Raw genomic sequence first — 15,712 nt, forward strand, 5'->3', positions numbered from 1 at the left:
GAACTAGAAACCCCCCCCCATTGCCGATCCTTGTGTCCTGAATACTCAAATGTCAATGCCCAGGCCTGCCAACTCAATTCCAAATTCTATCATATTTCAGCTCACATTAGCAGCAGACAGCAATTCCTTCAATCCTACCCACTACCCCTTGACTACTTCCCACTTAATGCCCCTCAGGCAGGGGAAGGATGCACTTTCTCAGGGGACACACACCTCTCCTTTGCCTTTCTCAAAATAGGCATTCCCCTCTCATGGATACAACTCCTACATTTCCCTCTTCCCCAGAGTTCTACCCACATGCATGCTTTCTTTAAACATCTGAGCACCTACTGTGTGCCAAGCATTGTGCTCAGGCTAAAATGTACAAGTCTATTTAGAAAATCTTTATTCAGAACAAGTTTAAGTTTCCTCTAGGTCCTTGGTATTAAAACCCTTTACTAGACCAGTAACATCAGCACCCCCTTGTTTGAAATGCAGAATATAAGGCCCCCATCCCAGAAGTCAAAATCTGAATTCTAAAAAGATCTCCAGATGACTGAAGTGTCTTTTTAAAGTTTGAGAAGCACTGCCCTAAATGACTGATTTCACTGAGGAGCCAAGTTTCAAGTCCAATAGGATTTTGCACCTGACCCGAGGGATCCTAGTAACTCAATGGAGGTAAACACGACACTGTGTCCAGAGAGCAGAAGTGAGTATGTCTGGCACTAACACCATAGAACGAAAAGAAGCACAAAGAGGACGTGGGAGTTTTCTCTGTTTATTAGTTTGCGTAGTGACGTAAATCTTCCAAACACGGGGGGGGGGGGGGGGGGCACCCCTCAACCTTACCCATCTTACATAGAAATGCAAGTTAACTTGTTTAAATTCCTGTTATAAAAAAACAAACCATACCCTTTAAAAAATCTGATTTAACACATTTTTTATTTCAGGTTTTTCCATTTCTTTATAAAAGTCATCTCCTCACTAGCAGCTTTCTCCCCTAGAGTGGGAGAGGGGGATGGAGATGGTTGGACACCTCCAAAGAAAAGGGGGAAGGGGAGAAGGGCCCAGGGTTACCTCCTGAGGTTCTTCTGGGCCTGTTTCAACAATGTGTCAAAGTCAAGAGAATCAAATTTGCTCTTTACAGGAGCAGGGTCAAAGTCTTCCCAGTTGGAGTCTATAAAGGTAGAGAGAGACAAACATCAAAGTGTCTGACCGCACTTCCCAGCTACAAGGTCCTCAGCATGCCCGCCACCTCCCATCCCAATAATGGATGGAGCTAAAATCACCCTGATTTTAAGTAAAAAATATGAAAGCCTCCATTTCTCCTCTTCCCATCCCTTAGGTTCTTCGCATGTCATGTGACAAGTCTGCCTAGCCCATTCTCAAAAGGGCTGGGAACCCTTCCGGGGATATCAAGTACATCAAAGCCTCAGGGCCTCCCTCCACTCACCAAGATCAGAATAGCTTCTCTTGCAGAACTGCCTGCGGCCCCCAAAGCAAAGATCAAAGGGCTGCTCATCTGCCTGCCTCAGTTTGTGGCCACTCTCGATGGCTGCAAATGCCTCCTCAGCATAGCGGTAAGTGACGAAGCCATAGTTGTCACTGGTGGGGAGGGTGAGACAGAGGCTGGCTATGTGGGCACATGCCATGGAGGAGAAACAGCCCCCCAGGGTACAGAGAGAGACTGGAGTGGTTCTTCTAATTTCCCAAATGGCCAATCCCAAATATAGGAATGAAGTTGTCCGACATTGACCATATACCAGAGCAAGAGGAAATGACAAAGAAGCATCAAGGTACATGAATGGGACAAAAAGGACATCCTGACCTTCGGGACCAAGCTTACCCTTGGACACGGAAGTGGATGGTGCACTCCTCAATCTCTCCAAAAACAGAGAACCTCTGTTTCAGCTCTGACCGAGTCATGCGGCCAGGTATCTTCCCAATGAAGACCACTCTTCTCTCCTCCTATGTTGGGTCAAGGAAAATTGACACACCATGAGCCAGGGCCAGAGCTACAAATGGCTCTCTGAGCTCATGGCTCAGAGGCAAGCCCCCTTCTCCCACAACCTATTCTTCTACTCACTATTGCACGCTCCTTCTGCAGCACTCTTTGCCTTTGGTAATGGTCGTGTGAACGATAAGAGCTGTACCTAACAAGAGAAGAAGACGCCATCAGTCTCACTGGCATTAGACAGCTCAAGTTTCAGAACTCTCAGGAACTCGCAGTGACTCCCTGAACACATGCTCACCGCCGCCTCCTGTCACTTCTCCGGCGGGGGGATGGGGAACGGGACCGGCTTCGGGAACTAGATGAGGATGAGGAAGATGAGGAAGATGAAGAAGAGGAAGAACATCTTCCGGAACGTCCGGAGGAACTGCAACTGGACCTGGAGAATAAAAGGGCACAAAGGAATGCTGGGAGAGGTGAAGGTGTATTCCCCTTACCTCACCTTGGCCCCAACCCTGCCTCCCTATAAGGAAGCTCAGGGGCAAAGGAGAGCAGAAGTCTAGAAAAACTTCACAGATGACCAAACAGGTCCTCATGAATTTTAGACGTATGTGGAATGTTTCACAATGTTTTGGCATAGATCCTATTTCTTTTCAATTACACAATTAAAAATTGAAAAATATTTCACATATCAGAAAGATGAAAAATAAACAGAGACACAGAAATAAAGGCCTCTTTATCTAAGTGGGAAAATCTGGACCTGTTACTGAGGAAAAGATACTGTCAGGAAACAGAAGAGGCCAGAATGACACCCAAAGGAACTGCCCAGACGCTTTCCTCAACAGAATATTAAAGGAAAGACTATCTACCATTAACAACCCACAATCCCACCTTCCCACATACCACCAGGGAAATACCAGAAATGAGGACTGATACAGTATGCGAAGGAATCAACATGGTCAAGATGAAACCCTAATGGGCCTCCCCAAGGCAGGTCTCAAGGAAGCAGGAGACCTCAGGGATACCCCAAACTCCAGCAGGGGACAGAAGCTATCTTCTCACAGCTTGCCTCCTTAAACAATCCAGGAAAGGGGGAAAAGACAAAAGCCAAAGACAGAGGTAAAAGCCTTAATGCCTAAAAGTATCAAACTCAATGTGCAAAAGCGTTCAAAGTGAACCAGAGAGTACATGAACTTCCTAAATGGAAAGGACCTAACAGGCTATCAGAGCTCACCTTCGCCACCTCTTGTGTGGAGGGGAGAGGGACCTGGACCGGGATCGGGATGAAGACGACGATGAGGATGAGGAGGAAGATGCTTCACTGGTCCGGTTGGACCCAGAGCTGACAGAACTGCTGCGGCCACGGTGGCCCTGCCAGCCCCTGCTTGGGGGGCTGGCTGACCTGCAGGCTTTTCGATAACAGCGCATTGACCGCTGCTTGGCTGAGGCCTCGGGGGGAGTCCTAGTGTTCGTGTCATTCCGGCAGGGTGAGGCCTCAGGGGACAGCAAGGCAGATGGGACAAGGCAAGAGACCGGGGAATCTGCCTGCTCATTGCTAGTCCTGTGATCAAGTGGCTCCTGGGAGGCAGCTGTGCGTGAGGGCAGGGGGGCAGCTGGGCCCAGGGACAAGACAGGTTTGATGGTGATATCCTGATGGCGTTTGACATTCCATCGGGAGCCTGCCTCCGGAAAGACTAAGGCAGGCATCTTTTTTGGGGGTGTCCTGCTCCGGACACAATAGTCATGGTCCCCAGAGCCCACATGGACTGGACTAGGGCCATGGACCCCTTCTTGCAGGCGGGCTGCAGCTGGATGTTTGGCCTCTGTAACTCCTTCAGGCTTCAGGGTTCCCTCCTGGGCGGTGGACTTAGGAGATTTGGCTTTGGCCAGCAGTGAAACAGCAGCCAAGGGCTTCCATAACTGGTGGGGAGGGGTAGCTGGAGGGGTGAGCCCTGTGAGGGGAGGGAGGATGGAGATAGCAGGATGAGATCCGATTCTACACTTCCAAACACTGCGTATATAGGATCGAGTGACCCCATCTCATCTCACAAAGTACACCACAAATGATCAATAGCCCAAATTCTCCCACCATTGCAACTACTCATTCTCGAAGGGCCCTATTTTGGAGACTAGCAATAGAAACCGAGCCAGCCAGGGTCTCCCTGAACCCCTCAACAGTTCACTGCCCAAAACTAGCTGGTGACCAGGTTCTGTCTGACCTACCTCTCCATTCCTAGATGCACACTTTCCCCCAGCACTGCCTGACTTCCGAATGCATCTTTTCCGGACTCATGTAATCATCTTCCTATGAACCCCTACCTGAGGCTTTACACACGTCCGCCTGTCTTCTACATCCCTGCTGGAGGGAGCACCCAAAAACCAATCTGGTAAAGCTTTTTCAATGCACAGGATAAAGTCCAAATAGCTTACCATTTTATTCCCAGTTCCCATATCTGACCTCCTACTTACCACTACAGCTTTATCCCTTGCTTTAGCTCTACCCACCATCCTGATCAGCCACAACACTCCTGATGAACTGAACCACTGGCAATTCCCCAAAACACACCAGGCTTGTTTTATTTCTTTAGTTCACTCAAGTTGCTCCATCTACCTAGAATGCTCGATCCCCTAAACCTACTTAATTGGTATCAGTGATTTTCTCAAGCCTCTGCTTTGGGGATTACCTTTCATATAACCCTCCCGACTGTCCCCCTTCAGGCCCCACTATAAACCACACATACAACCTCTTTACCATACAACCTCTGATACTCAACATATTCATTTCACACTTGCCCCCTGGACTGTGAGAACTTCAAGGATGAGGATCGGATCTCTGTATCCCAACACCTACACACACTTGATGCAGAAAGGGCTCTACAAACATTTGCTGCATAAACTAGTCAAAGGCAGAGTTCCCCACCCTGAACCCACCTGCCACGTTGGCCAGTTCTGGGGCTTGTAACCGGTCTAGGGGCCTCTTCTCCTGGGGAGGGTCAACGCTGCTGGCGGGGGGGAAAAGGGAAAGCCTGATTCATTGCCTCCTCGACATCTTGTACAGCTGCTTTCCTCATAAAGAATGGAAGAGGGGTGCGTGCCGGGGGACAGGATGAACAAACTGCCCCTATCATTCTCCTCCAGCACAAAAGGCAGCGTAGCAGCTGTACTGTAGGTTGGATCTTAGCTCTGCCCAATGCCAGGAAGCCGGCGACTATGACCTTGAATACCCACCCTCCACCCTAACACCAACCTCCTTTAAGCCAGGAGCCTCGCCTGCCTGGCTCAAATCAACCCAAAATCAATGTGGAGTGGAATATGCTTGGCAGAACAGGATGGGGTACCAGGAACAAGAAAATGAGACTGGGGAACAAGGAGGTCCAGGGTGCCTGTGTCACCCAACAAGTCAGGGAAGCCCTAGCCATGAACATCTCCCCCCACTTTCTTAGACCATCACCAGTGTTTAGCAAGTTTAAAAGTTTGTTACATGAAAGAAAAAAATCCCCAAAGGCACGACTTGCCAGACGATACAAGGCACCTCCAGGGCATTTGGAACCCCAGACTGGAATCAGCCAGAGGCTAGTTGGTACACATTCTCCTACCTCGCCACCCAAGACAGTGCCCAGTAGGGATGTACTAAGCATGGGGATGGGGAAACAGGGAAAGATTCTAGAGATGTCTAACCGTCCCTGCAACAGAGGCATCCAGTGGACGGTCCCGGAAAGCCGGCCGGCTGCTGACCAACAGCTGTAGGGTAACTTGCTCACGTCTCTATACTTACCCCGAGTTTCCTACAGCCAAGCTGTCAGCAGGAGCCGGGGGAGGACACTCCTTTTTGGCTGCAAGGGAACCATACTATAATAGTTAAAAGCCCAACCAGATGTTCCAGATTGAGGCGTAGAAGAAGGCTTTGCGGCCCAAAGAAGGAAAATCCACTTTGCCTATATATTCCACTGGGCTCTCCCCAGAGATCCATTCTCCTCCAGTGGGTGCCCAGCTACTATTTTCAATCATCTTTTTTTCTGCTCAGAAACATCCACACTCCCCACTGCATCTGAGATACGATTCCAAACTTCTAAGCCTAACATTCAAGGTTCTCCATGACTTACCTAATTTCCTAGTCTTGTAGCCTACTCTTGTTCTACAGTAATCATGTTATATTTTGTCTTGAACTCCAGATACCCATTACCAATTCAGGAGTCATTTCTGCAGATTTTTCTTCCCAATTAGACCATCCATGCCTTGAGAAGAGGACACTGTATCCTCCACAGCACATAGACCCATGCCTTGCACTGAAAGAGTGGAGCTATCCACTGCCTTCCACATATTCCACACTCAATCATTCCTATGCCTCCGCCTTTATTCACCACATATACTCTATGAAATCCTGTCTTTCAAGGCCTAGGCTGAGAGCTACTTCCCTCTAGAGAAATGTCTCCAAACAATCCAACCCACTTGGATCTCCCCATTGGTCTACTTTTGATAGTTCTCCCCATGCTGTACCACCACCCTGTCCCTGGCTTAGATTGCGTCACAGGTGAATCTTGTCTTCTTATTCCAATTAGGGCGCTGCTCTAGAAGCTGAGACTGCTCCCCCTCCCCAGTTTAAGTAACTATAGACTGGGCCAAAAGTAAGTATCAACAAAAAGGGGTTGGAGCAAAGCTACTCAGGTTCCCTCACCTTCTGATTTCTCAAACTGCTCCAGCAGACTGGACAGGTCTGACGCCTCAATTCCTGTGGAAGCACACACACAACACATGATTAGAGAAACCAGCCCCTATCCACTCAGTATACAGGTCCCAGGAAGTCCCACATCACCTCACTTCTCCCTGTATGCTACTCCTGAGCACTGTACTAAGTAAACCAAGACCGCAACACAAAGCAGGAAAAAATGAAATAAACTCAGAGCGCTCCCTCTCAAGAACCCTCCAAAGAAATCCAACAAAGGCCAGCCCCACCAAGGTGCTTTATCCTGTTCTATGGAGGACATTCCCCACCCAACCCCCATGCCCTTCTTCACACCAACTTAACGGTGTGGCACTCACCAATCTCACTGATGAAAGCCTGCACCACATCCTCAGGACCCTGGGTACGTGGGGTAGGCAGGAAGGAGAGTTTCCTTACACGGGCTGGGTGGACAGCAGGCAACTTGGTGACAGTGCTCTGCCGTGGTGTGGGTGTGGGAACAGCCTTGGCAACAGGAGAGGGGGGCTCCTCCCGGGACCTGTTCTCCTGGGTCTCAAGTTTTAGACTCTCTGATGCAGGCTCCTGAACAGCCACTTTCTCAGCATACAAACATGGTGGAGCCTTATTATGGGGGCTCTGGACTGGGGAGGACACCTTGTGTTTCAGCTGGGGAGATGCAGGCACTGGCTTAACCTCCACCTTGGTGGGCTCTATCTGTGGAGTTCCCTGGCCAGCTGACCCAAGACTGAGGGGAGCAGCCATCGGCACAGGAAGTACACTTTCAGGAGGGCCAGCTGGGATGCCACTGGGATCCACCGTGGGTGGGGGAACAGCTCTCCCAACAGAGGCTAGAGGCAAAGGAGGTGGGGGCACAGTAGGCCAGAATGGAGGGCGTTGCAGCCCTGGACCCCAACCTAAGGGCCCATAAGTACAGCTAGAGCTGTAAGGTGGGACTGGGGCAGGAGGGGATACCCAAGGCACATTGTAAGTGGGGGGAACAGCATAGGAGCCAGGAGTACCAGACACTAGGGGCACCGCTGATGGGGGGGGCAGGCAAGGATAGCCAGAAGGGGACACTGAGGGATAACAAGGCCAGGGTGGCATGGGGGCATAGTGAGTATAGGGATCAGGTGGCACTGGCCCCACAGACATAGGAAGACTAGGAGGGTGCAAGGGTGGTGGGGGCTGACCCGTGACCCCTTGCCCACTTGCGGAAAGGGGCAACATAGGGGTCATGCCCAGCCCACCTGGTGGAAAAGGCAGAGCAGTGGGTATTGTAGGGGGCATGGACTGTACAGTCAGAGGTGGAGGTCTTGCTGGCAGTGGCATCTCTTGGGATGACACCTGCTCAGTGGGAGTTGAGGCCATAGGTTTGCTTGCTGGTGGCTCAGGACTAGAAGCAGGGCTGGGACCCACAGACACAAAGCAAGCCTCCGAAGGAGTCTCAGGGCTACTCTGTAGAGCTGTCTTTTTGGCTGGGGCTGGTGGCATGACAAGACAAGGGATGTCTGCCAGCCCTGTGGGGGTTTCTGGGAGGCTAGGCCACTTCCCAGCTGGGGGCTGGGAACTCCTTTCTTCTGCCTCTGCTTGGCGCTGCTGCCTTCGTCGCCGATATTCGGACAGACTAAGAGGCCGAGGTCTGGCTTCCTGGGTTGTGGCACTGGTTCCACTTCCTACTTTCAGAGGACCCACAACCTCCTTGACTTCAGAAATGATGGCCTTTGGGGAGTCCAAGGACTCTGACTCCTGAAGGAACTGGGGGGCTGGACTCCCCTGGGCTGACGACACTGCGGCACGTCTGGGATCAGTTGGCCTAGACTTAACTAGCACAGGGTTAACCGGAGCCAGATCATTGGAAACGGAGTCAACTGGTGCTGGGTGGGCCAAGACAGAGTCAACTAGTGGCAAGTCACCTGAGATAGGAACAACTACTGCACGGTCAGTTGCTGCCAAGTCAGTTAGGACTGGCTCAGTGAGCACTGGGTCAGCTGGGAGATGGTCAACCAGCTCTGTGTTGGCTGAAGGAAAGTCGACCAACGCAGGGTCAACAGGTACAGGGTCAGCCAGAACAGGAGCAACTGCAGTGGGATCAGCTTCCACGGAGTCAAGTGGCATGGGGTCGGCTCGAGCAGAGTCAACCAATGAGAGAGAGCTGGTTTCAATGGTGTCACCCAGGTTGGGGCAGAGGTCTAGAGGACCTTCTTTAGCAGGACTAGCTTGTCCAGCTCTACTCTTCAAGTTCCCAGGCCTTGGTTTCTCCACCGTAGCTGCCCAGGCCCGAGCCCAAGCCCGGGGCTTCCCTCTACCACGAGGCGGCCCCACCTCTCTTTGAAGTTCCTGCTGAGGTAAGGTGCCTTCCTGAGAGGTCACCTCTGTAGCCACTGTAGGATGCCCACGAGAGGATGACCTCAGCCTCCTGGCATAGCCTTCTGTACAGGCTGCTGGCTGTTCTTTGACCTTCTTTCTCCTGCCCTTTCGAGCTCTCTGGGAACTCAGCACTGCGTTGCCTGGTGGGTTCTGAGGCCCCTTGGGCGCCGCTGGCTCCACAACCTCCCTGGGCTTCAACAAGCAGGCTGACTCCAGCTTTTCCTCTGAATCCAGTGACAATCCCTCCTTCTCAGGGCAGAGCGCTTCCTTGGGCAGAGCGGCCTCTGTCTCTGACTCTAGTGTAGGCATGAGCAGCTGCAAAGCCGGACTGGCCTCTAGCAAGTCATCTAGGAGCACAGGCTGGGGTCCCGCAGGGATCTGCCGCACCACCACTGGAATCTCCAGGTCATTGCCGGCTGCAGCTGCCTGGCCCACAATCTCCAGCACCATACAATCCTCAGGCAGGGTCAAATCATCCAGCTGCTCCTGAAGCTCATTCTCGAGGGACGTCAGGTGGGTCAGGTTGGGCAGGCAATACGGGTGCATCGCCCGCACCAGCTCACTCAGGGAAGAGATGCTCTCGTCACCAGCTGCGCGTACTGCCATCTCTGCTACTACTGTTTTATCTTCCTCCTCGGGGCAGGCCAGGTGCATGGGGAAATCTGGGATGCTGCTCATGGAGTTGCCATGCTCCCCAGCAAGCATCTGGCCACTGAAGCCGGCCACCTCCTCCTCTTCTTCCCCATCACTACGCTGCTGGGGAGAAGGGGATTGGCCCCTGCGGGGTCTAGATTTTGGGGGTCTCCAGCTAGGAAGTTTGGGGGAAGAGGTCTCCACGAAGGAGGGGGGGGAGAAGTCCCAAGGGGGATCTGCGAGAGACATCTCAACCTGAAGGAGAGACAAGAAGCCACAGGCGTTTTCTCCAGGAATGTTTTTCCAGACCTGTCCCCACACACTCCTCCCTCCTGGGATTCCGAGGCTACTGAGTCAGGCTTACCCCACTCACTCTACTACTGCCTGTGCTGGGACCCAGTGGGTCAACTGGAGTGATGAGGTCACGTTCTGAGGGTGTCCGAGAGAGAGTAAGCAGCTTGTGCAGCTACGAGGGAGAAAAGGACCTGAGATGAGCTTGTGCTTCAGAACTTTGGAATAGGTCCACGGATGTGGTTCTAACCTTGGCACCAACCATACATCCCCTTGCCCTGGTCCCACACTCACAGAGGAGCCCTCCCGAGGTGACACAAGTAGCTCCGAGTCAGGAATGCTGTCAAACGGAGACAGGTTTTCGGAATCTGCATTGTCCAAGATCTCCGTCAGAGCTGTGAGCAGTGACATTTCATTCTGGTCCTCCAGAGATAACCTGCTCTGCTCCAGAAAGACAACAGGAAGGTTCCACCAACATCCCTAATGACCTACCGTGCCACTGAGGAGAACTGGATGCCAAGAGAATCAGTCTCACAGGCCCAGTTCAGCTAAATGTGACAGGGAGACATTTGCGTCCCGGGGACATGGGTTCCAACCTGATTTACTACCACGACATCTCTAGTGTCAACAGACCTGTTAGTATTGAGTCTTAAACTTCTGTCTCACACGCTCCCGCTCCCTCTACACTCAAATAAGAAGTGGGATGCTCAGTAGACAACCCTTGGCTAAGCTGGAATTGGGCTCAAAACAGGGCTCAGAACCTTCTGGACATGTACGTCAGGGGCCCAGGCAGGGGGAAAAGCCTTGGACTGTAGTCCAAGCCTGCCAGGTCATCCTTACATGGGACATAATCTGGCAGCCTGCAGCCCGACTCTCACCTAGAGACAAAAACAGTATTTCAAGGACTCAGGTTGGGTATCCAGGAGGCAAGGTTCTAGAAGAGCCACTGAGTCACAGGCTCCCACGCAGAGCTCCTGCCTGAAGACCTCCCAGCCCAGCTCCAGCTCACCTCCCCAAGGCCCCCAAAGTCCTCGATGAGAGAGATGAGGGAGGCATCCATGTAGCTCTGCATGGTCCCCAGCAGGGTCTCATCCTGCAGCATTAGCTCCTCCATCTCCAGGTCCTTGTCCTTCAGGCAGGGGCCCAGCCGAGACAGACTGACAAAACCAGAATTATCCACCTCTTCATGCAGCAGCACCTGGGGCCAAAGGGGGGAAGGTCAGAAGGGCGTGATGAAGGCTGCAGGACACGGGTCCCCTGGGCCATCTGACTGAGCTGCTCTGTAAAAACAAGGTGCCCAGCCGTCCACTAATGGCCCCACACCTGGCAGGAGCCCTACCACAGCCAAACCTCCAGACTTGCTAGGCAGAGAAAAGTATAGCCCAGGAGCCAAAGCCCCAATCAGGATGGCAGCTTTCAAGGATATCTGGATAAAAAAGTTTGGACTCCATCCAGAACAGGGGGAGTCACAAGCGATGATTAAACTAGGGAGTAAAAACATCAAAAAGATCAAGATTGTTCAGAAGAGTCATCTGCTGGCAGTGTGAAGGCAGACAGTCTGAGGGGCACACCAAAGGACAGGAGATCAGCAGGCAGACAGTTTCAGCCACCACCACCTTACCTCCCTCAAATCCTGCTTAGGCCACTCTTCTCTGCTTAGCTCAAACTCCACCTTTCCCAAAAAGACACCTCAGGCTGCCCCAACCCAAAACGATCTCTCTCCTGAGTTCACACATGTTTTTGTACCACTCCCTTTTCTGGATGTCACATTTTGCCCCCTACCCGGCCCATGACATTCTTTCCATCATGACTAAAACTAGATTCCAAGGTCCTTTGGGGCAAATAACCCTTTACATTCTATTAGCTTATATTTTTCTGGGCTCTTAGAAGTGTTTAAATTGTGCATGTACTTCCTGGTTATTGCCTAGCACAGTGTCTTATACACAGTTGCTTTTCACACCTCACACGTTCGATTGAAGGCCCTACAATGTGCCACCCAACCACTCAATGGTAGTCCCAAGGGGGAAAAAAAGTCTCTTCCCTACCCCACCAGGTGAGAGCAAAAGATGAGAAAGCTTGATTCTGTAGATGGAAAAGCCCCACCCCATCACTTCCCTGAGAACTAGAAATGTCATCACCCTTGTTAGGCAGGGAGCCACCCGTCCAGGCCTGTCAAGCATGTGGGAGTGGGCAGGGCCAGAAGTGGCTGGAATGGGGCTGGCAAGGCTAGAGGCCACAGTCCAGAGGCACAGGTATCTCCACTATAGGAACAGATGAGGCAAAAGCCGGAGAATAGGAACAAACACGGACAGGCCAGTCCCCTTTCCCCTTCTGCAGCAAAGGGAAACTCTGCACCTCTTACAAAAAGAAAAAAAAAAAAAAGCAACAGGTGTAACTACACCCCACACCCACCCTCCTAACTAAGTGGAAGAGTTCTGATACCCAGAGAGAGAAAAGGCTAGATAGGGACACTTTAAGAGGCCAGGCCCAGAGGTGAAGTGAAAAGTGGCAAATTTTAGACACTAACTCCTCCCAGGCCTTCACAATCCTGTAATTACAACCAGCAGCTGAATAGCACCTGGCTCAGCAAACACTCCTGGGTGAGCAAAGAGGCTGCATCTCGACTTGCCCTGCCACTTACCTGGCCCGGCCACTGGACCAGAATCTCAAGACAATGCCCAGCTCTACAAACCACTCATCACTACCTCCATTAGACAAGTACTGGAGCCCCAGTCAGAGACACCCCCCTTTTCAGCTGACCTCACCCATCATTCAATCCCCAAACAGCACAGCTCCCAGGCTACCATGATCATTTAGGGACTAAGCCCAGGCTAAAAGTGAGCCAGCCACCGGCATCTTTAACTTCAACAACTTCCCAACTGGCTTTCCCACATCCAGCCTTGTCCTGGCATGGTTCAAAACCCGCTACAAACTTTTAAAAATACAATCTGATCACTTCCCAAGACCTTCCCTAAGTCCCTCCAATGGTATCTTTCTGCTCTTGGCATTAGGTTTGAACTCCTTAAGATGGCTTATAGGGGTCCTGGTCTTCCCCACCAGCCTCTTCTGCTCCAGTGTGTCTTCTCTCACCAACTTGCCTGTCTGTCTACACAACCAGCCATATAGGTCTGTTTCTCTGATAAGCCATGTTCTCTCCCACCTCAAGGCCTTCACATACTCTTCCCTCTAATGAAAGTGTCCCCCACCTGCCACACAGCCCTCAAGTCTGAGCTTAAAATGTCCTTTCTCAGACCCTGCAAAGTAGATTACTACTGCTGAATTACATAATCCCAAATATGCTGCACTTCCCTTTTTGTCCCACTCATCAATTATTGTGCCAAGCCTGTAGGACAGACACCATGTGTGGTTTACCATAGTATCCGTGTCTGAACATAAGGGTACCTCAATAAATACCTAGTTGACTAGCTTCTACCTACCCTTCTTTTTGTTGGGGGAGAAGGGGAGTGGCGCAGGGGAGAATCCCTCCAGAAGACCCCTTCCAACCCCAAATGACCACCCAATTTGGATTACTGCTGGTCATGGATCCTTCCTACCTCTCCCCCCAAAAGTGGGCAGCACCAGTCCCACAAGTTGTGACCTCTGAGAAAATGTAGGAAAAGGGGGTAGGCAGCTCCCAAGTTAGAGCCCCAGAAGCCATTCTCTCCTGGGCAAGGGCCTGGATTGGTCTGCTTAAACTAACATTACCTGGCAACCTGCAGCCCAACTCCCACCTAGAGAAGAACAAAAAAAGTTTTCAAGGACTCAACTTAATTGCTTTAGAGAGATAACAGTTCAAACTAAGTCCTGCCCACCTCCACTCTGGGAGGGAACTTTTAAGAAGCCCTTTGCTGAGGAGTAAGAAGATAACACGTTTTAAGTATGGAGAACTTAAGGACAAGAAGAAAAAAGTCCAACAGAAAGAATTCCCCTCATCCCATAAATGTTCAATTAGTGTTGAATAGTTCTCAAATCGCCTCCAACTTTTACCATCCCCAGCAAAAATTCCAGAGAGCCTTAAATACAGCCCACCTCCATGTGTATGTCAGTTCACAGAAGCAGGCCTTCGTTGCCTCCTCAAAAGAGATGCTGGAGGAAAACGTGACAGGAGAGGATTCCCTTTCCTTTTCTTAATTCTGTCCCATGTACATGTTGACACTCCCCACTCCCCTTGAATCAAGACTAAGGCAGAACTGAAGGCAACCAAAACGCCCGTGCTCGTGACTCATAACCCACCCTAAGCCGGTCAGTCTGAAGCCACCACAAGCTCATTCCACAGCCCTTCAACCTACCTCAGTCCTCTACCCTTCCCAACACACTCCGCCATCTGCAGGGAACAGACTCCCCGGACATCTGGAAAGTCCTTCACCATCCGCTGTCTAGAGGCGCCGCAGACCAAAGCGGGAGGAAAAAAACTCCTCCGTGGCTCTCAACAAAGTTGACTCAAGCAGCCTCTACCTTCCTTCCCGGCCAGGGGCCCCCAGCCGGGTGCGAGATGGCGGGACCCGCCGAGACACACCCAGTTCCCAGCAGTGCGGCTCTAGCGCGGATACGAGATGCCGGCAGCCTGGGGCGGGAGCCACGTGGACATCCCCTCCCCGCCCCCACGTGGACCCGCGGCCCCCCCAACCTCGAGCCCAACCCACGTGGGTGCCGGGGCCGCCTAGAGGGGGAGGGGTAGCAGACAAGTACTCCCGGGAAAATCGCTCCCCCCACCCCACGTGGCTCCTAAAAGGCAATGCGGCGCGGGACTAGGGGGCTAAGGGAACCCCCACTCGGCATCCTTAGAGAGAGATCTTAGCCCTCGACTCCAAATCTGAATGCTTGACACTCTCCCCCTTCTCCCCCGCATCACGGGCCATGTTTCCGACACCGGTCTCTACCTCTCCGGCGTTCCGAAGGCATGGCCATAGAGACCTTGCCTCTGGCCGTGTCTCCCCAGCAAACGGCCCAGGTTCACTCGGCCCAACCCGTCTCCCACAGCCAGCCGGCATCGACTCCAGAGCGCTTCCTCCCTTTCCTGTGGCGTCCACGTGTCACCGCCCGGCACACGCCGCTTTGCTGCCAGCCGCGGGCCGCCCGCCAGTCTCTCACCTGCTCCCCGCCGCTCACAGTGCCCACAGTCCCATATGGCGCTTGGCTCCGACTCCCCCTACTGCTGCCGCGGACTCCACCGCCAGGGTCGGGGCCGGGGCCACCAGTCGGAAGCGGCACGACTCGGTCTCTCCGTCCCCGGCGCGCCGCCATCTTGGCCCCTGAACACCCAGTGCAGCTCTGATAGCCGGCGCCGCCTCCGAGTCGCCTGCCTCGCCCAGCCGATTGTGGGAAGGGAACTACAACTCCCGGAAGACACTGCAAGACTACGAATCCCAGAAGGTCATGCGGCGAGATCCACTTGCACCCGGAAAGAGGGCTCTGGCCTGGCGAGGGAGCCTGGGAGTAGTAGTCACTTTAAGCAGAGCCCGAGTGGCACATGCTGTAGGCTTACTGTAATGCTTAGTTTTTGCTGTGTAGTGGGGACACAGTTGGGGAGCGAAAGGTAATAAGGGAAGAGTTAACATTTGCGCATTTTATCGGAACGCCCTCTTTGCCTGATGTTTTTTACCTGCTGTACTGTATGTACATTGCTTTCACCTAAGTCCAAGTGGGCCTATGTTTTGAAACAGCACCCCTAGTGAGCACGCGCTTTCCAGGCTCTAACCCTCACGTAGGCTCATACTGCGGTGCTACTGCGAGTTTATTTAATCTCAAAACATGAAAGCACTGCATTCTCAGCGTTTATCTGGGCGGCTCAGAAACCCAGGTTGGCGTCT

At 52.3% G+C, this 15,712-nt stretch overlaps 1 protein-coding gene across 3 annotated transcripts; it reads right to left on the bottom strand.

Annotated features, from left to right (window-relative positions):
• Positions 1 to 902: 902 nt before the first annotated feature.
• PPRC1 (PPARG related coactivator 1) lies at positions 903 to 15,168 on the bottom strand. Of its 3 annotated transcripts, none has more exons than XM_081075289.1 (14): positions 14,994 to 15,168; positions 10,912 to 11,100; positions 10,197 to 10,343; positions 9,976 to 10,077; positions 6,971 to 9,866; positions 6,606 to 6,659; positions 5,706 to 5,763; positions 4,862 to 4,932; positions 3,165 to 3,882; positions 2,232 to 2,369; positions 2,066 to 2,132; positions 1,826 to 1,947; positions 1,433 to 1,584; positions 903 to 1,156 (listed from the first exon to the last, which is right to left on the bottom strand). In XM_081075289.1, the coding sequence occupies exons 1-14, from the start codon at positions 15,144 to 15,146 to the stop codon at positions 1,053 to 1,055; spliced, it is 4,971 nt and encodes a 1,656-aa protein (XP_080931415.1). In that variant the 5' UTR covers positions 15,147 to 15,168; the 3' UTR covers positions 903 to 1,052. The 3 variants fall into 3 exon arrangements, with proteins under 3 accessions (XP_080931415.1, XP_080931416.1, XP_080931417.1); XM_081075290.1 differs by having other exon boundaries at positions 4,862 to 4,929; positions 14,994 to 15,149; XM_081075291.1 differs by lacking the exons at positions 3,165 to 3,882; positions 4,862 to 4,932 and having other exon boundaries at positions 14,994 to 15,158.
• Positions 15,169 to 15,712: the final 544 nt, after the last annotated feature.

The sequence above is a fragment of the Rhinolophus hipposideros genome (assembly GCF_964194185.1).
Source record: "Rhinolophus hipposideros genome assembly, chromosome: 15".
In the NCBI taxonomy this organism is placed as follows: domain Eukaryota; kingdom Metazoa; phylum Chordata; class Mammalia; order Chiroptera; family Rhinolophidae; genus Rhinolophus; species Rhinolophus hipposideros.